Source organism: Colius striatus, chromosome 3, assembly GCF_028858725.1.
Source record: "Colius striatus isolate bColStr4 chromosome 3, bColStr4.1.hap1, whole genome shotgun sequence".
Lineage (NCBI taxonomy): Eukaryota > Metazoa > Chordata > Aves > Coliiformes > Coliidae > Colius > Colius striatus.
Window position 1 is genome coordinate 2,223,997 of NC_084761.1, and position 25,260 is coordinate 2,249,256.

Genomic DNA, 25,260 nt, shown 5'->3' on the forward strand with positions numbered 1-25,260 from the left:
CTGGGGCAGCTGCAGCCCATTGCCTCTTGTCCTGTCATTGCTGCCTGGGGAGCAGAGCCCGACCCCCAGCTCCCTGCAGCCTCCTTTAGCATTTCCTACAAGCTCTTTTTATAACCTCTTGTTCTTCCCAAGCACTCACTCCCACCAAGGCTGTTTGTCTCCTCTTGCCAATGCCTCCCTCCTAAACTCCCTCCATCTCTCTTCTCCTGTGTCATTTTTGCCTCACAGGCTACATCAGAGAAGGCTTCCTGGCGGTGCAGCACGCAGTGGACAGGGCCATCATGCAGTACCATGCCAACAGCAGCTCTGCCAGCCTCCTGGACAACATCACTGTGGTGGTGCAGCGCTTCCCCTACCCAGCCTATGTCAATGACCTCTTCCTCCTGGCCATCCAGAACCAGCTGCCCCTGCTCCTCATGCTCAGCTTCACCTACACCTCGCTCAACATCGTCCGTGCCGTCGTGCACGAGAAAGAGAAGAAGCTGAAGGTACATCAGGCTGCTCCCCCTCCCTCCAAGGGGTTTCCCAATGGATGCTGCCTTTAAATAAGGAACAAAATCCCCACTGGGTTTGGAGCCAGCAGGCAGGAGGTGGGGATGGCAGTGGATTAGCAAGCCCCAGGGAGGAATGTTGCTAATCCCACTGCCGGGACACTCTCAGCTCTCCTGGCTGTGTGGCCAAGGCTGCTGGGCTGAAGGGCTGGTGTTGCTCTTGGGCTGATGTTTCTCTTGGGCTGGAAGGTGGCTTGGAGAGAGGGCAAATTCTGGAGCTTTGCACATTCAGGACTTCACATGTGGGAAGCAACATTTTCGTCTTCTGAATGTAGAAACACAAGCATCTGAGTCGTGTGGAGGTGGCTGGAGCTCAGCTGATGCAGTGGTTGTGACAGTGAGGCTGAGTGTGCAGGGCTCATAGAATCGCAGGATCCCAGCATGGTGGGGGCTGGAAGGGCCCTGCAGAGCTGCTCCAGCCCCAGCCCCTGCTCCAGCAGCTTCCCCTGGCTCAGGGGGCACAGGAACGTGTCCAGCTGGGGTTGGAAACCTCCTGAGAAGGAGCCTCCACACCCTCCCTGGGCAGCCTGGGCCAGGGCTCCCTCACCTCAGCACCAAACCAGTTTCTCCTCCTGTGCCAGGGGAACTGTTTGTGTCCCAGCTGATGTCCATCACCCCTTGTCCTGTCCCTGGGCACCACAGAACAAAGTGTCCCCCATGCTGCTGACACCCAGCCTTTAGGTACTTGTCAGTGCTGCTGAGGTGCCCCTGAGCTCAGGCTTCTCTTCTCCAGGCTGAACAGCCCCAGGGCTGCAGCCTTTCCTCCTCACACACACGTTCCATCCCCTCAGCACCTTGGTGTCCCTGCACTGGCCTCTCTGCAGCAGTTCCCTGTCTCTCTGGAGCTGGGGAGCCCAGAGCTGGCCACAGGGCTCCAGCTGAGGCCTCAGCAGGGCAGAGCAGAGGGGCAGCAGAACCTCCCTCCCCCTGCTGCCCACACTCTTCTTCACACACCCAGATGCCATTGGCTTCTTGCCCACGAGGACACGTTGCTGGCTCATGGTCAGTTTGTTCTCCCCCAGCACTCCCAGGTCCCTCTCCTGGAGCTGCTCTCCAGCAGCTCACCCCCAGCCTGTCCTGCTGCAGGGGGTTGTTCTTCCTCAGCTGCAGGACTGTGTCCTTGCCCTTGGTGACCCTCATGAGGCTCCTCTGCCCAGCTCTCAGCCTGCCCAGCTCTCACTGACTGGCAGCTCAGTCTCCAGGGAATCAGCCACTCCTCCCAGTTTGGTGCCACCAGTTTGTTGTCCTGCCTGGTGCCCTGCTGCTGGGTGCCTGTGGTGGCCCTGTCAGCATCAGCTGCTGAGCTGGGCTCTGCTCAGCTCTTTGGGGAGATGTTCACCTGCAGCAGTGGCAGCCCCTATCCAGGGACATCATCTGTGCAGGACCACTTTGGTGGCACCTGGGGCTCAGCAGTGCTGTAGGGCAAAGCCACCAGCACCCCCCTGACCCGAGCCCCCACCTCACCCCAGGCTGTGCCCAGGAGGTGTGGGTGCAGCCCTGGCTGACAGAGTGCCCTCCCCACAGGAGTACATGCGCATGATGGGCCTCAACAACTGGTTGCACTGGAGTGCCTGGTTCCTCATGTTCTTCCTCTTCCTCCTGGTGTCTGTGTTTTTTGTCACCGTGCTCTTCTGTGTCAAGGTGAGTGTCCTACCCCAGGCCAGAAGCTCTGTGCTGGCAAGGCACAGGGATGACAAAGCTCCTCTGCTCTGGGCTGGACTGTGCTGGTGTCTCAGGACTCTTCCACATAGGTGGCAGAGGTTAGAGTTGGTCTTTCCTGGAGGTGACTGGGCAGTGCTGACCCCACAGCTGCCTTTCACACCAGGAGGGGACTGGGAGGTGGGAGCCCCACAGGCACAGGGGAGGCAGCAACTCAAGCTCTCCTCTCTGCTTGTACCCACACCATGAGAAGCAGGAGGTGACTGCCTGAGTGTTGAGCAAGGTGTCTCCCACCTGCCAGACCCCACATCACACGAGGACAACCTGAATTTCCTCTCTCTGGAGCGGTCTGGGGGTGGCTGGGCATCCTCACTCTTCTCTCAGTTTGCCTTTAACCCATGGGGAACATCAGATCTCAGCTGCCCACACGTGCCTGCAGCCTTGGGCAGCTTCAGCAGCTCTGGGCTGAGCATGTTTCCTCTGCAGGTGAGTGAGCAGGGGGCCGTGCTCACCAACAGTGACCCCACGCTGGTGTTCACCTTCCTTGCCATCTTCTCCATCTCCTCTATCTCCTTCAACTTCATGGTGAGCACCTTCTTCTCAAGAGGTGAGTCCCTCCCTGGCTGCCTTCCTTGCATTGCTGCCCTGCAGAGCTGGGGAGAGTGTCACAGGCCTCATGCTGTAACATCTGTAGTTGGTTTTGCTTAGGAGGCAGCTCTGGGGCTCACCAGCCCGTCCTGCTCAAAGCAGGGCCAGCTCCAGCGTTCTGTGAGGTTGCACAGGGCTCTGTCACACAACTTGCTTCAGCATGCAGTGGGAGAATGCCTTTCTTCCCCTTCTTTGGCTCTATTTTCCCCCTGATGTGTGTGGGAAGGGATGTGTGTGCTGGTCCTTCCCAAACCAGCCAAGCTGCCTTGGCCCCAGGACACTGACACTGCCCCTGTGGGACACGGGCACATCCTCATCCTGCCCCTTCCCCTTAACCACACTTGATGCAGAAGGTTTGGCTCTCCCTGGATGCAGAGCTGGTGAGAAATGCTCAGTGGCATGAGCATGTTGTTGATGTTTTGCCTCCCTCTTTTCTCTGTGCCTCCAGCCAACGTCGCAGCTGCTGCCGGTGGCTTCCTCTACTTTTTCTCCTACATCCCTTACTTCTTCATCTCACCCCGCTACGACCTCATGTCCCACAGCCAGAAGTTGGCATCCTGCCTCATCTCCAACGTGGCCATGGCCATGGGGGCACAGCTGATAGGCATGTTTGAAGGGAAAGGTGAGCAAATGCCTCGTGTCCCTCGGGAAGGGGAGCCAGACTCTCTTGGTGGTGGGTTGAGGCTGGTTTGAAGGGTGGAAAGAAGTCAGGGAGAAGCACAATCCTAAACTAGAGCAGCAGGGTTGATTGCTCATTGCTTCCCTCAGATCTTACCAATACCAGGGCTCTGCCCTTCCAAACCCATGGCTCTGGCAGCCTGGGCTGTGTAAAATGCCATCATTGCTTTAGGCACCAAATGAGCTCTGTTCTAAGGGATGGGAATCCAGTGCATTTCCTCCTTCCCAACAGATCTCTCTTTGCTGCTGGTTCCAGCAGAGGCCATGCTTTTGCAGAGTGGTGGTAGTAGAAAGGCAGCTGGAGGGATAGAGGGGGAGAAGAGATTGCTTCTTCCTTGGGCAGTTGCAGAGGATGTGGTGGAAGAAGTGTGGGGGAGTGGGAAGCCTTGAGATCACACATCACAAGGACTGGAGGGGAGCTGCAAAGCTCAGCCAGTGCAACCCCCCTGCCAGAGCAGCAGCATCTAGAGCAGGGCACACAGGGACTCATCCAGCTGGGTTGGGATGCCTCCAGAGAAGGAGCCTCCACAGCCCATGTCAATGTGCTTTGTGCTGCTGCTTTATCCCCCATCATCTACTGTGGAGCTCTGTGCATGTTCCTCCTTAACCAAGCAGTGAATTAGGCCAGGGGCTGCTGTCCTGCTGGGCATGCAGAGGTAGGCAGTGCCCTGTGTGTGTTGCAGGGACTGGCATTCAGTGGAGGGACCTCATGAAGCCTGTCAGTGTGGATGACAACTTCACCTTAGCCCAAGTGCTGGGGCTGCTGCTGCTGGACTCGGTGCTGTATGGGCTGGTGGCCTGGTACGTGGAGGCTGTGTTCCCAGGGCAGTACGGTGTGCCTCAGCCCTGCTACTTCTTCCTGACGGTGAGCAGTGCTTAACACACCCCTCCCAGGGTGGGGATGGGCCCCACTGCTGTGCTCTGCAGGGGGATAAGCTAATGGATGAGTGGGGCACCATCTGGCCTCCAAAATCAAGGAGCCTGCAGCATGGCCTCAGTAAAGGCTGATTCAGCCTTGGTAAAGTCAAGGTCTTCTTGGCTTTAAGTCTTTGTGCTGATGCTTCTTGGTGTGCAGGGTGGTGTTAAGCATAGAATCATAGAATGATGGGGGTGGGAAGGGCCCTGCAGAGCTGCTGCAGCCCCAGCCCCTGCTCCAGCAGCTTCCCCTGGCTCAGGGGCACAGGAACGTGTCCAGCTGGGGTTGGAAACCTCCTGAGAAGGAGCCTCCACACCCTCCCTGGGCAGCCTGGGCCAGGGCTCCCTCACCTCAGCACCAAACCAGCTTCTCCTGTGCCAGGGGAACTGTTTGTGTCCCAGCTGATGTCCATCAGCCCTTGTCCTGTCCCTGGGCACATCCTCCTGACACCCACCCTTTAGATACTGATAAGTGTTAATCTCTGTGCCCAAGCACATTGGGCAGCAGCAGAGCAACAAGATCCAGCCATTTGAAACTCCCTGAGTGGCAGTGCCAAGGGCTGGGTGATGACCCCATCAGCTGAGCTCCCCTTGCTCTGCCAGGTCAGGTGCTTGGCAGCACCTTCAGTGACCATGGCTGTGCTGGGTTCTGCAGCTCAGGTGGCTGCTGGGGATTCATTAAGCCACAGTGACACAGTCAGTTTTGATCCTATGGCTGTAGCCCTTGTTTGACCAGCAGGTTTTTCCTCCTCTCCTCTGAATTCCTTAATCCCAGCCTGGTTTCACTCCAGCATCCCACTCCCTCTTGCAGCTAGAGCAGCCAAAAGCCACAGCAGGGTGGTGGTTTTGCACTCAGGAGTTGCTGGATTGTTATTTCCACTGGGATTTAAGGTCCCAAATGCTTATTTCCATTCCCAGAGAGACAGGTGCAAAGAAATGCTGTAACTGCAGCAGCTGGACCACAGCCCCTTGGCATTTAGTGCATGTCAGGGCTTCTGGGGGGAATGGTCACATGTTGCATGGGCTCTTCTGGGCAGAGAGCTTCTGCCTGAAGGAATGTTGCTTCTCATCAGAGTGTTGCCCTCTTCCATGGGAATGAAGATGGGGAGGAGCTGCCTGTGTGATCACAGGCAATCCTGCCTGCTGAAAGTGTGCTGGTGGGCAGTCCCCAGGCCCAGGAGAGTGGGCTTAGACATCCCTGGGAGGCACCTTTGTGGGAGGAGGAGGATGACCAAGGCTGGGGAGAAGAGATGGTCCCTGCCTATGCCTGAGTTTCTCTCTCTCTGCCTCCTTCCATCAGCCTTCATACTGGTGTGGGAGGCCCAGGACTGTCGTGGGGAAAGAGAAAGAGGAGGAAGAGGACCCTGAGAAAGCTCTGAAGAGCCAGTACATCGAGGAGGAACCTGCTGACCTCGTGTCAGGAATCAAAATAAAGCACCTTTCCAAGGTACCCACTGCCCAGCCCAGCACAGACACACCACTGGTTTGCCTTCAAGCAGCTCCCCTGATCAGTTCACTGCCCTCTCTGCTTAGGGCTGTGTTGCTTGGCTGATGTAAGGCAGGTGAGGCTCTTCCCCAGAGCTCTCTGAACTTTGTGGTGGGCTGAGGTGTCAGGGACATTTGTATTTAGCCTGTTGACATCTGAGTGTCACTTTAGGCCTGCTGTGTAATGCCAGCATTGGTGAGCATCACAGGCTCTGGCTGCTGGGTGAGAGTGTGGGGGGCAGATCTGACAGCACTTCTCTCAGCTCCTTCATGTGATCTCCACAGGTCTTCAAAGTGGGAAACAAGATGAAAGAGGCAGTCAAGGACCTAACAGTGAACATGTATGAAGGCCAGATCACCGTCCTGTTGGGACACAACGGCGCTGGGAAGACCACCACCCTGTCCATGCTCACAGGTAAGAGCCTCATCCTGCTGTGGGGCTGGGACATGGCAGAGAAAGGCTGGTGGTTTGACTTGCAAAGAGGAGCTGAAGCACATCTTTCAGGTTGGGGAGGGGTTTTTGCTCTTCCTTGGAGCACCTTTGGTTCACTGAGCTGTGGGTCAGGGATGCTGGGGTAGCGAAATGCACGTCACTGCCTGGGGAGATGGAGGGAGTGTGGGGGTCCCTGCTCAGCCCTGCATGAGAATGGGATCAGCTGGTGGGAGAAAAGCCAGTCTTTGTGTTGGAGAGCCCTGAGAAGAGAGAGAGGCCACTGGTTTTGTCATGATAAGGCAGAGAGAGCACAGGCCAGTAACTGGTCTGTGTCATTGAGCCGCTGAGCTTGGGGCAGCCTATTCTGGTGTGGTAAACACAGTGACCTTTGATGGTCCTTTCCCTTCTGTTCTCTGTCACTCTGTGCTGCTGCTGCCAGCCCAGGGGACTCACGAGACCTTCCCTGGAGCTCTGCCCTGTCCTTGCCTGGAGCTGTGCCAGGCTGAGAACCGCCTTTGCTTCTTCCTTGCCCTTCTCTGAGAGCTGCCGTGGCCCAGCTCCAGCAGGACAGGCTTGCTCTGAGGTGGACTGTTTGTGAGGGGGCTGCTGGATGGATCCCCCACCTTTCCCTTGTCTCTTTGCCCCCTGGGGCTCTGCATGTGCCTCTCCCCAGGCCTGCACTCTCCATCAAGTGGACAAGCCTACATCAACGGCTACGAGATCTCGCAGGACATGGGCCTCATCCGGCGCAGCCTGGGGCTGTGTCCCCAGCACGACGTGCTCTTCGACAACATGACAGTGGAGGAGCATCTCCACTTCTATGCAGGGGTGAGCACAGCACGTGGGGGGAGCACTGCAGGGCCTCCTGGGCAGGAGGAGGTACCCTGAGGTTGGGAAGGCGTGGTGAGATCTAGCAAGTGGGTCTGTCAGAGAGCCAGGGAAATGATCAAGGGAGTTGGAGCCTCTCTCATATGACAGGCTGAGAGATTTGGGGTTGTGCTCCAGCCCCTTCCCCAGCTCCAGCCCCTCAGTGTCCCTGTGGCAGTGAGTGAGGGGCCCAGCACTGACACAGCCCTGGAGCTGCAGCCTCCCCAGGGCCCAGCACAGGGGCACAACCCCTGCCCTGCTCCTGCTGCCACCTCACTGCTGATACAAGGCCTAACCATCCTTTCCCCATGTCTGGCAGCTGAAAGGGTACCCAGCCTCCAAGTGCCCTGAGGAGATCAACCACATCCTGAGGATCCTGAGCCTGGAGGACAAGCGCCATTCCCTGAGCAGGGCGCTGTCGGGCGGCATGAAGCGCAAGCTCTCCATCGGCATCGCCCTCATTGGGGACTCCAAGGCAAGCACCTCACCTCCAGCATTCCTCCCTGGGGCCAACATTGCTCCTTCTGTTGCTTCTGAAGTTGTTCCTCACCCTGTGGTGAGCCACTGGGAGGTAAAGAGTGGGGACAGGGTCACCCCACAAAGGGGGAGAGCTCAGAGGGCAGTGTCCTGAGGCTGCAGCACAGCTCTGCTGCCTGGTAGCTGCCTGTAGAAACCCAGAGTGATGAGGGCTGGAAGGGCCCTGCAGAGCTGCTCCAGCCCCAGCCCCTGCTCCAGCAGCTTCCCCTGGCTCAGGGGCACAGGAACGTGTCCAGCTGGGGTTGGAAACCTCCTGAGAAGGAGCCTCCACACCCTCCCTGGGCAGCCTGGGCCAGGGCTCCCTCACCTCAGCACCAAAGGAGCTTCTCCTCCTGTGCCAGGGGAACTGTTTGTGTCCCAGCTGATGTCCATCACCCCTTGTCCTGTCCCTGGGCACCACAGAACAAAGTGTCCCCCATGCTGCTGACACCCAGCCTTTAGGTACTTGTGAGTGGTGCTGAGGTGCCCCTGAGCTCAGGCTTCTCTTCTCCAGGCTGAACAGCCCCAGGGCTGCAGCCTTTCCTCCTCACACACATGTTCCATCCCCTCAGCACCTTGGTGTCCCTGCACTGGCCTCTCTGCAGCAGTTCCCTGTCTCTCTGGAGCTGGGGAGCCCAGAACTGGCCCCAGGACTCCAGCTGAGGCCTCAGCAGGGCAGAGCAGAGGGGCAGCACAACCTCCCTTGAGCAGAGAAGCCTGAGCTCAGGGGCACCTCAGCAACTCATCATCAGCACTCAAGTGTCCTGGCACTGCCCACTACAGACATCCTGATAACCCCAAGTGAGACCATCACATAGATATTGTGAGGTCAAAGCCGAGCCCTGGAGCTGCCCCCTCCTCCCTTACCATGCCCCTGCCAACCCTTTTAGCCCAGCAGCCCTCTCCCTGGTGCAGGTGGTGATGCTGGACGAGCCAACATCAGGGATGGACCCAGCTTCTCGCAGGGCCACGTGGGACCTGCTGCAGCAGCAGAGGAGCCACCGCACCATCCTGCTCACCACACACTTCATGGACGAGGCCGACCTGCTGGGGGATCGCATCGCCATCATGGCCAAGGGCGAGCTGCAGTGCTGCGGCTCCTCGCTCTTCCTCAAGCGCAAATACGGTGAGGCAGGGGCAGGCAGCCCGTGCTCCCTGGCTCCTGTGGGCTAGGGAGGAGCAGGAAGGGGGAGATGGGGTAGGGAAAGGGACACATTGCTCCTTGTGTGATGGCTGTTTGCTCCCTCGTGTGCTGTTGTGCCTCTTCTTCTTGGGATCGTCTAGGTTGGCAAAGTCCTTGGAGCTGCTGCAGTCCCAGCCCTGCCCTCACCCTGCCCAGCCCAGCACTGACCCACAGCCCTCAGCACCTCAGCCCCACGCCTTTGGGATCCCTCCAGGGCTGGGCACTCCCCCAGCTCCCTGGGCAGCCTGGCACAGGGGCTCACACCCCTCTCAGGGAAACAGTTGTGCCTCAGCTCCAGCCTCAGCCTCCCCTGGGGCAGCTGCAGCCCATTGCCTCTTGTCATAGAATCATCATAGAATCATAGATTGGCAGGAGTTGGAAGGGACATTTAGAGCTCATCCAGTCCAACCCCCCTGCAGAAGCTGCTCCCACCTAGATCAGGTCACACAGGAACGTGTCCAGGTGGGTCTTAAAGACCTCCAAGGATGGAGTCTCCACACCCTCCCTGTGCAGCCTGGGCCAGGGCTCCCTCACCTCACAGTAAAACAGTTCTTTCTTGTCTTTAAATGGAGCTGTTTGTGCTCCAGCTTCATCCCATCAGCCCTTGTCCTGTCAGTCCTGACTGGGGAGCAGAGACCAACCCTCACCTCACTGCACCCTCCTATAACACTTACTGCTGCATCGTGTCCATAGCCCAGGCAAAGCCATGAGTGCCCTGTGTTGCCTTAGCATCCCTCCCTGCTCCAGCACCCAAGGGCCAAGCTGGTTGTGATTTACCTTCCTCTCCCTCCTCTTGTGTCTGTGCCCAGGGGCAGGATATCACATGGTGATGGTGAAGGAGCCCTACTGTAACCTGGGGGAGATCTCCCGCCTCATCTGTCAGTACGTGCCCAACGCCACCATGGAGAGTAATGCTGGGGCAGAGCTGTCCTTCATCCTGCCCAAGGAGAGCACCCACAGGTAACCATCCCCTGCTCGAGTGGCCTCCTTCATCTGCAGGCACTGGGGCACACACTGTTGTCACAGGCTTGCTGGAAAGGGGAGCTGCTCCCTGTGTCAGCCCTGGGCTTGAAAGATCAGGTGCCTCCTTTCACTGCTGGTGCATTACTGCCCATGCCCTCATGCCCCCCGTGGCACTGCCCATGCAGCCACTGCATGGCACAGCCCTGGCTGCTGGAAGCTGCTGACAGCTGCAGTGTGGAGGGTGGCACCTTGAAGCAGGCTGGTTTGGCTCTGGAATCAAATCTATGGATAGCTGAGGCTGCCTGGGGTGAGACTGAGCAGAAGATGGAGCCCAAAAGCTGCTCTTGGGGGAGGGTAGTGTGCTTAGGGCTGCAGGTAGCCCCAGAGCTGCTGCAGGACTCAAGTCAGCTGCAGTTCTCAACTCCTTGTCATGAGCATCAGAGTCTAACACCTTGCTTCTCCCTCCAGGTTTGAGGCCTTGTTCACAGAGCTGGAGCAGAGGCGGGAGGAGCTGGGCATTGCCAGCTATGGGGCCTCAGTCACCACCATGGAGGAGGTCTTCTTGAGGTGGGCAGGAGGGAGGATGGCCCTGGTGGGGTGTCCTCTGGTGACAGAGTCAGAATCATTTGGGTTGGCAAAGCTGCTGCAGTCCCAGCCCTGCCCTCACCCTGCCCAGCCCAGCACTGACCCACAGCCCTCAGCACCTCAGCCCCACGCCTTTGGGATCCCTCCAGGGCTGGGCACTCCCCCAGCTCCCTGGGCAGCCTGGCACAGGGGCTCACACCCCTCTCAGGGAAACAGTTGTGCCTCAGCTCCAGCCTCAGCCTCCCCTGGGGCAGCTGCAGCCCATTGCCTCTTGTCCTGTCATTGCTGCCTGGGGAGCAGAGCCCGACCCCCAGCTCCCTGCAGCCTCCTGGCAGGGAGTGTCAGAGAGTGCTGCTGGCTGCCCTCAGCCTCCTCTTCTCCAGCCTCAACACCCCCATTGCCTCAGCATCTCATCATCAGCCCTGGAGCTGCAGCCTCCCCAGGGCCCAGCACAAGGGACAATCCCTGCCCTGCTCCTGCTGGCACCAGCTCCCCCAGACCCTTGTCCCTGAGCATCTTTCCAGCCCCACATCCCCAGGCTGATGACCAGTCCCTGTTGACAGCAGCCACGTCCTTCACAGCTCTCCGGGGCACGTGTTGGGTTTTGTCTCTTGGATTTAACCTCCCTGGCTCAGAGCACCTTGATCCCATCTGGCTGTGTCTTTCATCCCACCTGATGCAGGGTTGGGAAGCTTGTGGACTCCAGTATGGATATCCAAGCCATCCAGCTGCCTGCCCTCCAGTACCAGCACGAGAGACGCTCCAACGACTGGGCCATGGATGACTCCAGCAGCCTGAGTGGCATGACAGACATGACAGATGACAGTGGGGCACTCATTACAGAGGACTGCTCCAGCATCAAACTCAACACAGGGGTGAGTGCTGGAGGTGTCAGTGCAGCAGGAGCAGGGAGGGAAGCATGTGAAGGGCACTTCTGGAGTAGGGTTGTCAGAGCTTCCCGTGCTGCTGGTGTCCTTGTGTGTGTTGGGAGAGCAAATGAGAAGCCACATCTTCAGGGCAAATTCTTCTTAGGCTTGTTGGGGTTGGCCACTGCCACTCTCTTCATGTTAATCTTGAGCTCAGCAGAGAGATGTTCTTGGAGGTGTTGCAGGTGATCTGAAGTGGTTTTCACCTGCCATTGCTACACCACTTGTTATTAACAGTAGGTCCATGAGAAAAAGCATCTTCCCTCCCCAGGCTTGTGTTTCAGGTCCCTGGCAGCCCTTCCTGGCCTGTGTGCCTGGGATAAATCCCCCTGTGCTTCTCAAGGCCAGATCTCAGAGGCAGAAGGGGAGAAAAACATTTGTGGTGGTAGAAAGCAGAGAAGGTGCTTGCAGAGGCTGGGCTGGGATTGTCCCAGCCTGGCTGCAGCAATCCTAGTTGTCACCTTCCTTTCTGAGAGGTGGAGGAAGGTAAAGGTCGTGGTTGAAGCAGCAATCCTAGTTGTCACCTTCCTTTCTGAGAGGTGGAGGAAGGTAAAGGCTGTGTTTGAAGCTGCTTTTGACACCTGAGATGCCAAAGTGGATGGGCTGCAGGGGCTGCCCTGCCCTTCGAGGCTTGGCTCGAGAGCAGCTCCACGGGGCACAGGGAGGTGGTTCTGGGGTCATTCCCCTCAGCAGCTGCACTTGGCTCTTGGCAGCTGGTGGGTCTCACATTGAGCTGCCTTCTCCCCTCCCAGTTCTACCTGTGCTGCCAGCAGTTCTACGCCATGTTCATGAAGAGAGCCATGTACAGCTGGCGCAACTGGAAGATGGTGGCAGCGCAGTTCCTCGTGCCTCTGATCTTCACAGCCTTTGCCCTCGTTGTGGCCAAGACTTTCCCAGGCCCCAGGGATTCCTCCCTGCTGAGGCTGAGCCTGGAGCCCTATGGGCAGACCATTGTGCCTTTCAGTGCCTTGGGCAGCCCGGGGCTGGCGCAGAGCGTGGCGGAGCAGTACGTGGAGATGCTGGATGCACAACGACAGTCGCCGCTGGAGGTGTTGGGTGAGGGGGTCACAGAGCCTCAGGCTTCCCTCACAGGGCACCTGGGGGGGGTGACTCACATCCCCCTGTGTCCTCTCCTGTGTGTCAGGGTCCCACAGTTGGCAGGTGCCCTCCTCACCTGAGCAGAGCTGTGTTCCCCGTAGCCCTGTGTTTGTGGCTGCCTTTGGGGGTAGGATGGGCCACCAGCACTGGGGCTGCTCAAGGTCTTGTCCAGTTCATAGAATCCCAGCGTGGTGAGGGTGGGAAGGGCCCTGCAGAGCTTTAGCAGGAGGTTCCCCTGGCTCAGGGGGCACAGGAATGTGTCCAGGTGAGGTTGGAAACCTCCTGAGCAGGAGCCTCCACACCCTCCCTGGGCAGCCTGGGCCAGGGCTCCCTCACCTCAGCACCAAAGGAGCTTCTCCTCCTGTGCCAGGGGAACTGTTTGTGTCCCAGCTGATGTCCATCACCCCTTGTCCTGGCCCTGGGCACCACAGAACAAAGTGTCCCCCATCCTGCTGACACCCACCCTTTAGGGATTGATCAGCATTGCTGAGGTGCCCCTGAGCTCAGGCTTCTCTTCCCCAGGCTGCACAGCCCCAGGGCTGCAGCCTTTCCTCCTCACACCCACGTCCCATCCCCTCATACACAGGTAGCCCTGTTAGCTCTCCTATTGATGGAGCCTGCTCTTAACAGCCATGGTGTTTGGCAGGTGGCCTGGAGGAATACCTCATCTCCAGAGCCTCAGAGGAAGGAGGAGCCTTCAACGAGCGCTACATCGCCGCCGCCTCCTTCCAAGGAGCCGGGAACCGCACGGTGGTCACGGCGCTCTTCAACAACCAGGCCTACCACTCCCCTGCCACGGCCCTCATGCTGGCCACCAATGCCATCTTCAGGGTCCTGGCAGGCCCCAACGCCTCCATCACAGTCACCAACTACCCTCAGCCTCGTAACATCACCGAGAAGGCCAAGGACCAGCTCATGGAGTACGTCTGGTGGCACCGTGGCACTTGTGTTCCCCCCAGGGCTTGGCACTCCTGGTGGTGCAGATTGGCTTGGTTGTGCTGGTGTCAGAGGAGGGGCCAGGCTGGAGGTTCCCACACCTAAACACAGCTGTGATTGTGCTCAGGAGGTCAGGAGAGCAAAGCTGTGTAGATGACTCGCCTGCCTGGGCATGGTAGCAACGTCACCCTGTGCACGTGGCTCAGTGGTTGGGTATTCCTCTCTACACACTGCTTGGGGTTGGTTTGTCCTGGCTGCTCAGAGCAGGGAATCATAACATCATTTGGGCTGGAAAAGCCCTTGGAGCTGCTGCAGTCCCAGCCCTGCCCTCACCCTGCCCAGCCCAGCACTGACCCACAGCCCTCAGCACCTCAGCCCCACGCCTTTGGGATCCCTCCAGGGCTGGGCACTGCCCCAGCTCCCTGGGCAGCCTGGCACAGGGGCTCACACCCCTCTCAGGGAAACAGTTGTGCCTCAGCTCCAGCCTCAGCCTCCCCTGGGGCAGCTGCAGCCCATTGCCTCTTGTCCTGTCATTGCTGCCTGGGGAGCAGAGCCCGACCCCCAGCTCCCTGCAGCCTCCTGGCAGGGAGTGTCAGAGAGTGCTGCTGGCTGCCCTCAGCCTCCTCCAGGGTTTCTATGGGTGTACATTTCTCTGTACAGGGTCTCTGACCCTCCCCTGCAGCAGAGGGGACACGTGTGGGACCTCCCAAAGGTGGGCTGGGGGTTTGTGCTGTGCTGGGTGGGCTGTGCAGGCTGTGCAGCTCCTCACACCGAGGTGCAGGTTTGTCACGGGGTGTTGTGTGGGATGGAGCCTCCACAGGATGCTGTCCCTGGGTAGCCTCAGTGTTGGTTGGCTGAGCTGCCTCTGTCCTAAGCTGTGTCCTTTCCTCTCTCTGCAGAGGCCAGACTGGCTTTGCCATTGCCATCAACCTGCTGTATGGCATGGCCTCGCTCGCCAGCACCTTTGCCCTGCTGCTGGTCAGTGAGAGAGCCATCAAGGCCAAGCATGTCCAGTTTGTCAGTGGTGTCTATGTGGTCAACTTTTGGCTTTCTGCCCTGCTCTGGGACATCATCAACTTCCTCATCCCTTGTGCTCTGATGCTGGTGAGTCCCCCCTGGCACCCTGCTAACCTTCTTGTCCTCTCCTTGGGTGGGAGCTCCTCTGGGAGGGCTGGGATGTGTGTGGGTGCAGGGGAAAGGATGAGGCCACTGGCATTGTCTTAGTTAATAGAAAGGACCAGCAAGAAAGCTGTCCCTCAGTCTTGCTGGGAGCTGGGCTGTGGCCAACCAGCTGGGCCCCTCGAGACCTCTGGCACCTCAACACTTGCATGTTGAGGCACTAGAAAGTCACAAGTCCATGGGAGCATGGTGAGGACTTCCCCAGACCTGCCCTTCTGCATCCCAGCCTGCAGAAAGAGGCCTTCCCTTGGGGACAGGCATGGGCTGCTGGTAGGAACCATGTGTGAGGGGTAATTTGGGTCAGTGTGGTGCTGCTTGGGCTGTGGAGACAGAGACATCACTTGTGGTCGTGACAAAGGTGCATTGTCCTTGCATTGCTGTGCCCCAGGTGATATTCCAAGCCTTTGATGTACAAGCCTTCACCCAAGACAGCCACCTCGTGGATGTGATGCTGATCTTCCTCCTTTATGGCTGGGCCATCATCCCCCTCATGTACCTCCTCAGCTTCTTCTTCTCGGTGGCAGCCACGGCCTACACCCGGCTCACCATCTTCAACATCCTCTCAGGCACAGCCACCTTCCTTGCTGTCACCATCATGAGCATCCCAGGTTGGTCACTGCCCTCTGTGCCCTCCCACCACCAAAAAGATCCAGCCCTCAAGGGGACTCTCACCCCAGGGCTGTCCCCACACCAGACCTCTATGACAGCCCGTTCTTACCCATTAAACAGAACTTGTTGGGTGTCTTTCTGGACTTGAAATGACCAACCAGCCAACTCCAACCTGTTGATCCTCCTCTTTCAGAGCTGGGCTTGGTGGACCTCTCCAAAACCTTGGATAAAGTCTTTCTCATCTTACCCAATTACTGCTTGGGCCAGTGCATCAGTGACTTCTACCAGAACTATGAGTTCATTCAGTTCTGCACCTCTTCTGTTGAAGCCATCTTCATCTGCAAGGCATTCAGTGAGTCTCTCTGATGGTCCTCACTGCACTGGTGGGGGCTGTGTGGGGTGGCTGGTGGAGCTGGGCAGTGTCACAGGGCCTCTAACCCAACCTGACCAGTAGCTCCAGGTACCATTTTAAAGCCCAAACTGGGCAGTGTTTGATGCTCATCAGTGATCCCATGAAGGGGCCTTTTCCTTGCTAATGATCTGGTGGAAAAAGTGATGTAAGGAGAGTTTCACAGGCAAGTAGAGAAACCCCAGGCCCAAGAGTCACTGGATCTCCTCAGTGTCCCTCCCCTGAGCATCTTCTGCCACGTCCCCTCCAGACCTGAATCCTCCTGTGGGAAGCCTTGGAAGGAAGCGTGGGCAGGGAGCCAGTGTGGGCTGGGTTGTAGATGAGCTTGGGCTCACAGCTTCCTCTGAAGCTTCCCTGTCCCTCCCCAGAGTGTGAGCTGATCTGAGTGTTGATTCTGTTCCAACCCCTGCTCAGATATCAGCTATCAGATGAACTACTTCTCCTGGGAGACGCCTGGGATTGGACGATACCTGACCTCCATGGCCATCCAGGGCTTCTCCTTCCTCTTCCTCCTTTTCCTCATTGAAACAAACCTCCTGTGGAGACTGAGGACGTTGCTCTGTGGCATCTGCAGGAGGAGGAAATGGGTGAGCTGGAGTTTGTGGGAGGCACAAGTGAGGGGACCTCCAAACCCTGTGAGCTGGAGACAACCCCTGGGCATCTAAATCACATTCCCATGCCTGGAGGAGGTTGCTTGGAGGGGCTGTGTGGGTTGGTAAAGGGAGTGAGGTAGCTGATGGAAGGGCTGGATCCTGCCCAGGTTGGAGGCACTGCAACCCTTTTGTCCCACAGTGGCAGAGTGCTTTTGCTCCCCTGTGTTTAGGTGGCACTGCTGAACAGGGTGTCTGTGCTGCCAGAGGACAGGGACGTAGCAGATGAGAGGAAGAAGGTTTTGGAATCACCACCAGAACTGCTGTCATCTCTCAGCAGCCCTCTGGTCATCAAGGAGCTCACCAAGGTGAGGACAGCGTGGTCTCTCCTGAGCGTCCTGCTGCCAATAGAGCCATGCTGGTAAAGCCACCGCTTGTCACCTTGGCTTGGTGACTGGCATGGCTCAGGTGTTGGTCTCCACCAGGTCTATGACAGCAGGGAGTCTCTGCTAGCAGTGGACAGGATCTCCTTGGCAGTCAGCAAAGGGGAATGCTTTGGCCTCCTTGGCTTCAATGGTGCAGGCAAAACCACCACCTTCAAGATGCTGACTGGTGACGAGAGCATCACGTCAGGGGACGCCTTTGTGGATGGCCACAGCATTCTGGCCAACATCAAGAAGGTACCAAGGGCTGCAGGGCTGGAGGGTGGCACTTGGCAGTCTCTTCTGCATGGTCATGAATGACAGGATAAGAGGCAATGGGCTGCAGCTGCCCCAGGGGAGGCTGAGGCTGGAGCTGAGGCACAACTGTTTCCCTGAGAGGGGTGTGAGCCCCTGTGCCAGGCTGCCCAGGGAGCTGGGGGAGTGCCCAGCCCTGGAGGGATCCCAAAGGCGTGGAGCTGAGGTGCTGAGGGCTGTGGGTCAGTGCTGGGCTGGGACTGCAGCAGCTTCAAGGGCTTTGCCAACCCAAAGGATTCTGTGGTTACAAACAGTCCTGTGTCTGGCTGGGCTGGGCCACCTTGCAAGTGCACACAGTTGCAGTTGCCATGGGTTGAAGTAATATCCTAGAGCCTCTGTGTCCTTCTCTGACCCAGCTCTGTGGTGTTTGGCCACAGGGAAGCAGTCCTTTTCCACAGGTGTGAAGCAAATGGAAGCCAAACCTTGTGTGGGTGGCAAACCCTTCAGCTGAGGGTTCAGCTGCAGAGCTGGAAACGTGAGAAGTGTGAATTAGTGATCAGTCAGATGACAGTCTCTCTCAAACAAGCAACTCCAAGCTTTCCAGACCCCTGCTAGACATCTCCTTGCTGGGAATTGTCCACTCCCTTGGGAGAAGCAAGAGTTGAGCACTTGTCAGGCTTTCAGTTCAGTGCCTGGATACCTCTGCTGCTGTCTGCCCCAGACAGTGTCAGGCAAGGAGAACATGCAGAGGGTCTTCCCTGAAGACATGGCCCTGCTTGCTTCCTCTGCTGGGACACTGCCTCCTGCTGGGGTCTTGTCCCCAGAGTAGACCAGGATATGAGGATGGTACAGACCCTCCAGTGCTTTCCTTCTCCTGAGAGCCTGCACCACCTGAAACAGCCCCTCACAGTGAGGAGAGTTCAGTGCAGGGCCACAGAGATGCTGGAGTGGAGCAGCTCCCTTGTGATGAAAGGCTGAGGGAGCTGGGGCTCTGGAGGAGACGAGCCTGAGGGGTGAGCTCAGGAATGGTGACAAACACATCAAGGGTGGGTGTGAGGAGGCTGGAGCCAGGCTGTGCTCAGGGATGGACAATGACAGGACAAGGGGCAACAAGCTGCAACAGAAGAGGTTCCAAAGCAACACAAGGACAAAGTTGTTCCCTGTTGAGGTGAGGGAGCACTGGCAGGGGCTGCCCAGATGGGCTGTGGAGGCTCCTTCTCTGGAGACATCCCAGCCCAGCTGGATGAGTCCCTGTGTGCCCTGCTCTAGGTGCTGCTGCTCTGGCAGGGGGTTGCACTGGCTGAGCTTTGCAGCTCCCTTCCAGCCCTTGAGATTCTGTGCTGCTGTGCCTCTGTGCCCATCCCCACCAGACCAAGGACCATCTCCAGCAGCAGATCCCTTTCCCTCTCACATCACTCACCATCAGAGCTGCAGCTCAGCCCCCATCTCTTCACGCAGTAGATTGGTCAAAACCACCTTTCTGGCTTGCGAGGGCTCCTTTTTTGCAGAGCCTATGAGCTGAGCCCTGCTGTGTTGCTCTGTGCCCAAGGTGCAGCAGCGGATCGGCTACTGCCCGCAGCTGGACGCGCTGCTGGAGCACATGACGGGCCGCGAGACGCTGGGCATGTACGCGCGCCTGCGGGGCGTCCCCGAGCGCTACGGCGCCAGCTGCGTGGAGAACATGCTGCGGGGGCTGCTGCTGGAGCCCCACGCTGACAAACTGGTGAGGACTTACAGGTGAGACCTGTGCAGACAAGCCTCTGCCCTTTGTTTTAGTGGGGGGGCTCTCTCTGTGCTTGTGCTGCTGTTGTGAGCTCCAAGAGTGCTGGGGGAGAACAAACCATGAGCCAGCAACGTGCCCTCGTGGGCAAGAAGCCAGTGGCAACTGGGTGTGTGATGAAGAGTGTGGGCAGCAGGGGGAGGGAGGTTGTGCTGCCTCTGCTCTGCCCTGCTGAGGCCTCAGCTGGAGTCCTGGGGCCAGCTCTGGGCTCCCCAGCTCAGGAGAGACAGGGAACTGCTGCAGAGAGGCCAGTGCAGGGACACCAAGGTGCTGAGGGGATGGAACATGTGTGTGAGGAGGAAAGGCTGCAGCCCTGGGGCTGTTCAGCCTGGAGAAGAGAAGCCTGAGCTCAGGGGCACCTCAGCAGCACTGACAAGTACCTAAAGGGTGGGTGTCAGCAGGATGGGGGGGACACTTTGTTCTGTGGTGCCCAGGGACAGGACAAGGGATAATAGACATAAACTGGAGCACAAGAAGTTTCACTTGAACATGAGGAGAAGCTGGTTTGGTGCTGAGGTGAGGGAGCCCTGGCCCAGGCTGCCCAGGGAGGGTGTGGAGGCTCCTGCTCAGGAGGTTTCCAACCCCAGCTGGACATGTTCCTGTGCCCCTGAGCCAGGGGAAGCTGCTGGAGCAGGGGCTGGGGCTGGGGCAGCTCTGCAGAGCCCCTGTAACCCCCAGCACTCGCGTTCCCATCTCGTCCCCAGCGGTGGGAACAAGCGGAAGCTGAGCGCTGGCATCGCTCTCATCGGGGGTCCCCCCGTGATCTTCCTGGACGAGCCCTCCAGCGGCATGGACCCCGTGGCACGGCGGCTGCTCTGGGACGCGGTGACGCGGACACGGGAGTGCGGCAAATCCATCATCTTCACCTCCCACAGGTGATGCTGTAGGAGCCCGGGAGGGTGGAGGGATGCAAGGGCTGGGCAGTGTCTGGCTTCACCTAAGTGTCCCTGCTCTGAAAGCTGAGGGAGGAGGGAAGCCACGTGCAGCCCCTTCTCGTGCGGCTGCAGCCCGGCTGAAGGCGTGCTCTGTGTCCCACAGCATGGAGGAGTGCGAGGCCCTGTGCACCCGCCTGGCCATCATGGTGAACGGGCAGTTCAAATGCCTGGGCAGCCCCCAGCACCTCAAAAGCAAGTTTGGCAGTGGCTACACCCTGCTGGCCAAAACAAGGAGTGAGGAGGAGGGAGAGCTGCAAGCCTTCAAGGCCTTCGTGGAGAAGACTTTCCCAGGTGAGCGTGAGCTGCCGGAGCAGGTCCCTCAGGGGAGGCAGCTCTCTTGACTCAAGAGCTTCTCCTTGTTCCTCTCTCCCCCAGGCAGTGTCCTGAAACACGAGCACCAGGGCATGGTGCATTATCACTTGACCAACAAAAACCTCAGCTGGGCACAGGTAAGGGGGTGCAGGGGCATGTCCCAGCCCTGCACTGCAGCTCTCATCCTGCCCCTCCACAGGCTCTTGCTGCTTCCCTTTCATCTCATCTCCCTTTTCTACCTGTCATGTATAAACACCAACCCATTAGAAAGTGTCCCCCCAGCCCACGTGTCCCTGCTGGGGACGTGGCACTGGTGGGCACAGCAGGCACTCACCAGCACCTCTGTGCTCCCAGCTGCTCTGTGGTTAGCTGTGTGTTGCATACACCTGCATCCTATACACTCTGTGTAGCCTGTTTCTCTCTGTGCTAGAGGCTCTGTAGTGTATATACACTGTGTGTAGTCTGTGTAGCTTGTTTATCTCTGTGCTAGAGGCTCTGTAGTGTATATACACTGTGTGTAGTCTGTGTAGCCTGTTTCTCTCTGTGCTAGAGGCTCTGTAGTGTATATACACTGTGTGTAGTCTGTGTAGCCTGTTTATCTCTGTGCTAGAGGCTCTGTAGTGTACATACACTGTGTGTGTCACACAGAGAGGTGCTGATATGTGTTAGATGCTCTGCATGCTCTATGTAGTGTATAATATACACTGTGTATTATATGGAGATGTTGTATCATCTCCATGTGCTCTGTATACCCTAGCTAGTGTATAATGTGCAGTATATGCTATATATGGAGATGTTCATGTGTTATATGATCTCTATTTGCTCTCTATACTCCAGATAGTGTATAATGTACAGTATATGCTATATAGAGAGATGCCCATGTGTTATATGATCTCTATATGCTCTGTATCCTCTATATAGTATAGAATATACAGTATATATACTCTATCTATAGAAGTTCATTTGTTATATGCTCTCCATATGCTCTGTATACCCTAGCTAGGGTATAATGTGCAGTATATATTATATATGGAGATGTTCATGTGTTATATGATCTCTATTTGCTCTCTATACTCCAGATAGTGTATAATGTACAGTATATGCTATATAGAGGGATGTCCATGTGTCCATATGCTCTGTATCCTCTATATAGTATAGAATATACAGTATATATACTATAGAAGTTCATTTGTTATATGCTCTCCATATGCTCTGTATACTCTAGATAGTGCATAATGTACAGTATATATCATATATAGAGATGCCCATGTGTTATATGATCTCTATATGCTCTGTATCCTCTATATAGTATAGAATATAGAGCATATGTACTATGTATAGAAGTTCATTTATGTTATATGCTCTCCATATGCTCTGGATAGTGTATAATACACAGTATATATATCATAGAGAGATGTTCATGTCTTATATGATCTCTACATAGTCTGGATAGTGTGTAATATACAGTGTATATACTATACATAGATAAATGAACTTATGCTCTCCATATGCTCTGCCTACTCTGGATAGTGTCTAATACACAGTATATATATCATAGAGAGATGTTCATGTCTTATATGATCTCTGTATAGTCTGTATACTCTAGATAGTGTGTAATATACAGTATACATACTATATATAGACTTCATTCATGTTATATGGTCTCTAGATGCTCTGTATACTCTATATAGTGTATAATATGCACTATATATGTCATACAGAGAGATGTTCATGTGTTACATGATCTCTATATAGTCTGTATACTCTAGTAAAATAGAGTGTGTGTATATATATATATATATATATATACACACACACACTATATATATATAGTGTGTGTATATATATATATATATACCATATATAGAGATGTTCCTGTGTGGGATATAACCTACATGCTCTGCATGCTCTCTCTAGTGTGTAGTGTACATATTATATAGGGGATCTAGTAGATAGATGATATAAAATCAGGTAGATAGTGTATAACTACATACAAATCAATCTGTATGCTTACATACAGGTTGATATCTATAGGATACTCTACAGCTTTTAATACATTATGTGTGTGTTTAACATCTCTAATGTCTTGAGCAGGAAGCTTGGGCTGGGATCCCAGTCCAGGGGTACATATGAAAGCCTCTACATCTACCTAGGTCCATTTATGTCATATATATATGTGTGTGTATATATATATATATATATATATGTTATATATATATATACACACACACTAAGATGCTTTTTAATGGGGTACCCTGCTAAATGACCCATTCCCTGCCTCTCCTTCCTGCCAGGGAGGGTGAGGTGAGATGCTCCCTCTGCTTTGGCAGGGGCAGCCAGCAGGGTTCTGCCTCTCCTGGGTACCCCACTGACTTGCTGTGGCCATCCCTTGCAGGTCTTTGGGACCCTGGAGAAAGCCAAAGAGAAATATCACTTGGAAGACTATTCAGTGAGCCAGATATCCCTGGAGCAAGTCTTCATGAGCTTCACTCGCTTCCAGCACTACACAGAGGACAGAGGGAAATGAGCAGAAGCCTCCACTGGTGCCCTTGGTGATGGACTGGCCCTGCTGCCTATCCACAGTATATCTAGAGACAGTAATTTATATATCAGAGTGTCTTAAATGATGTATAAATGTAAGAAACCTTTCACCAGGGAGGGAGGGGAGAGGCTGGCATTGTACCTTCTGCCAGTGGGACCACAAGTAGGGTGTGGGGGGTGTGTGTGTGTGTGGGGGTTGCTGCCCCAGCACAGGCTTGGGAGTGTCTGTCTGTCTGTCTGTCTGTGTGTCTGTGTGCATGTGGCACTTCCACTCTCCAGCCCTCATTCCCATCTGTATGGCCAAAACAATAAGCCCCTCAAAAGCAAGGGGAAAGGCTGGATGGCTGGAGAGGGGTGGTGCTGGGATTGGAGGTGGGTGGAAACAAGCAGCACTGTGTTCCCCTTCACCCTGTTGCTCCCTCTTCCCTGCCCAGTGCTCACAGCCCCTCAGGATGCTGCTTCCTGGGCTTCAGCTGCATGCAGATGTGTTGTGTGAGGTGGTTTGCTCGTGGGTTAAAGGGTTGACAGGAGGCTGTCAGGTAGCTCACATCCAAACCCTTTCCCTGAGCTGATTTGGATGCACTTTGGTTGGCTTTTGTGTCTAATGGAGGAGACAAGGCAAACCTGGCCCCTTGGTGGCAGGGAGGAGGCTCTGGCTCCTCCAACCTCTGAGGAAACACCTCCTGGACTGAGGCTGGAAGCCCCAGGAGTTGTGGTAACAGAGAACTGAGCTGCCCCAGGAGCTGTGTGGTAACAATGAACTGCCCCAGGAGCTGTGTGGTAAGAGAGAGCTGCCCAGAGCTCAGCCCCTTGGCACAGCACAGGATGGGCACTGCAGTGGGCCAGGGGGGCTGCAGGGTGCTGGGGACACTGCAGGGCTGAGGGAGAGGTGTCCCAGGGATGCTGCCAGTCTCACTCTTCCGTCCATGAGAAGGTTTTAGCAGCAGCACAGTGCCCTGCAGGGTTGGTTTGAAGGCAGCACCCATGTCCTGCTCTCCCTTTCCATCCCACACAGCTCTGAGCAGAGCACACCAGCCCACAGCCCCCTGCTTGCCCTTGTCCCCATCCCCTCCCCACCCCTCCAGCAGCAGGCAGGGAGCCAAGACACTGCCCTGCCCCTGCCCAGCGTGGGGGATGCTGCTGGGCACCAGCCCTGCCTGTGCAGAGGCAGATACCACGACTTGAGGTGTCTTTGGGGGCATTTCCCAGTGGCTGGAATGCTTTGGTTGGTTTGTTTTCAATCCCTGTTGATTCTTGTCTTGTCTTTACCTAGTCCCTGTGTCACCCAGGGGCAGTGCCCTCCAGGCTGGCTGCCCTGCCATCAATGCAGAGCTATTTGCACTATAGTAATACACACAATTGCACATAATGAGTTGACACTTATGGTGAGGGCTGCTGATTCCCTTCCAGTGATTGCATTGCCAGGGGTTGGCTTATATTTTTGGGTTGGGGTTTTGTTCTGTTCCTGTGACAGACTCATTCTTTCCTGTCCCCTTTGTCCTTGTTTGGTTTCCCTTTTGTCCTTCCCCATGATGGTGCATCATGTTACCAAGAGGTTCCCTGGATCTTAATGACATGGGGCTTGATGAAGCAGCACTCAGCAGGTGAATGGCATCCCTGCAACACCTGGGAGCCCTTCAGAGCTGCTGGGGGTGGAGGGTTTGCTCCCTGGGAGCATCTCCAGCTGTGGGAAACCTCAGCACCAGTGACCTTCCTGCAGAAAAACAAGGGAGGATGGTTCCTGGGCCTAAGAGGGAAGGGCTGAGACTCCAAACATTGAGGCTTCATGGAAGGGGAGGTGGTGCAGGCTGTAGCAGAGCCTCCAAGGCTTTGTCTTGGTTACCACTGTCTACAGTGGTAACAAGCAGGGCAGCAGATCCATCCCCCTGGGACACATCCCATTGGGGTGCTGGTGACTCCCAAAAAGGCACAGTCCTGGGGGAGGTGGCACAGAGGCAGCACAACCCCTCTCAGTGCCCGTGAGCACCAGGCCACAGCTGGTTGTAGAGGAGTCAAAGGCAAGGATGGCATCCCCTGGCACCAGCTCCCCACCCCTGGAGGGGATTCATCCTGACCTAAACAAACCCAGCCCTGATGCAGCAGCGTTTCCTCAGGCAGATGGTGCTGTAGCAGCCCTCCCCTCTCCCAGGAGCTGCTGCCTGAGCACTGCTGCTGCTCCCTCCTCCCTTTCTCCGTCCATTTGGGTTACACACCAGCCCAGGATTGCTCACCCCTCACTCACTGCTGCTGGGGGCTCTGTGCTGGCTGCTCTTGGCCTCCCAGGCTGGGGTAGAAGCACCACAGGTCCCAGGGCAGCTGCTGCTCTCCTCTGGCTTCGGTGTGGTTGTAACTCCCAGCATAGGAATAATAAAGAGGGTTGTTTGGGTTGGGTTTTTTTTTTTCCAGTGGTTGTTTCTTGGCCTTCTTTGGAGTCAGCAGCTCCAGCCCTGCTGGGCTTGGGCTGCTCAGGGTGTGCTGGCCTCCTGCTCTCAGCCTTGGGGGAAGAGGACAAAGAAAAGAGGGCAAGGGGAGGTTGCTCACTCCAGCCTGGAAAAGCCTAAAGGATGTTTGTGCATCAGGTGCCTCTAGGAGCACAAATTGGTGAGGGGCTCTGATCCCTTCCCACCTTCAGGCAGCCACAAGCACCCTCTCTTAGCATCCTCCCCCTACACTGCACCCCAACAGCCACGGGCAAGGGGGACACCTTGAGCTGAGGGCTCGAAATGGCTTTTGTCAGAGCAATGCAAGAGCCTCCATGGCAGTGAGGGGCTGGCCCTGCCACCCT

The 25,260-nt window shown here is 56.3% G+C and overlaps 1 protein-coding gene across 4 annotated transcripts in view; it reads left to right on the forward strand.

Annotated features, from left to right (window-relative positions):
- Positions 1-24,877, forward strand: part of ABCA3 (ATP binding cassette subfamily A member 3) — a 38,082-nt gene extending 13,205 nt beyond the window's left edge. For all 4 annotated transcript variants that reach the window (XM_061992059.1, XM_061992063.1, XM_061992062.1 and 1 more), the window contains exons 6-31: positions 229-488; positions 2,076-2,192; positions 2,697-2,817; positions 3,307-3,480; positions 4,220-4,401; positions 5,752-5,898; positions 6,222-6,351; positions 7,043-7,197; positions 7,556-7,711; positions 8,668-8,878; positions 9,745-9,895; positions 10,367-10,465; positions 11,166-11,358; positions 12,162-12,465; positions 13,154-13,427; positions 14,343-14,547; positions 15,011-15,230; positions 15,425-15,583; positions 16,055-16,227; positions 16,464-16,598; positions 16,716-16,910; positions 18,457-18,644; positions 19,392-19,562; positions 19,726-19,913; positions 19,998-20,071; positions 22,330-24,877. In XM_061992059.1, the coding sequence (XP_061848043.1) occupies positions 229-488; positions 2,076-2,192; positions 2,697-2,817; positions 3,307-3,480; positions 4,220-4,401; positions 5,752-5,898; positions 6,222-6,351; positions 7,043-7,197; positions 7,556-7,711; positions 8,668-8,878; positions 9,745-9,895; positions 10,367-10,465; positions 11,166-11,358; positions 12,162-12,465; positions 13,154-13,427; positions 14,343-14,547; positions 15,011-15,230; positions 15,425-15,583; positions 16,055-16,227; positions 16,464-16,598; positions 16,716-16,910; positions 18,457-18,644; positions 19,392-19,562; positions 19,726-19,913; positions 19,998-20,071; positions 22,330-22,461 (4,514 nt within the window). In that variant the 3' untranslated portion in view covers positions 22,462-24,877. The remainder of the gene's footprint in view (positions 1-228; positions 489-2,075; positions 2,193-2,696; positions 2,818-3,306; positions 3,481-4,219; positions 4,402-5,751; positions 5,899-6,221; positions 6,352-7,042; positions 7,198-7,555; positions 7,712-8,667; positions 8,879-9,744; positions 9,896-10,366; positions 10,466-11,165; positions 11,359-12,161; positions 12,466-13,153; positions 13,428-14,342; positions 14,548-15,010; positions 15,231-15,424; positions 15,584-16,054; positions 16,228-16,463; positions 16,599-16,715; positions 16,911-18,456; positions 18,645-19,391; positions 19,563-19,725; positions 19,914-19,997; positions 20,072-22,329) is intronic.
- Positions 24,878-25,260: the final 383 nt, after the last annotated feature.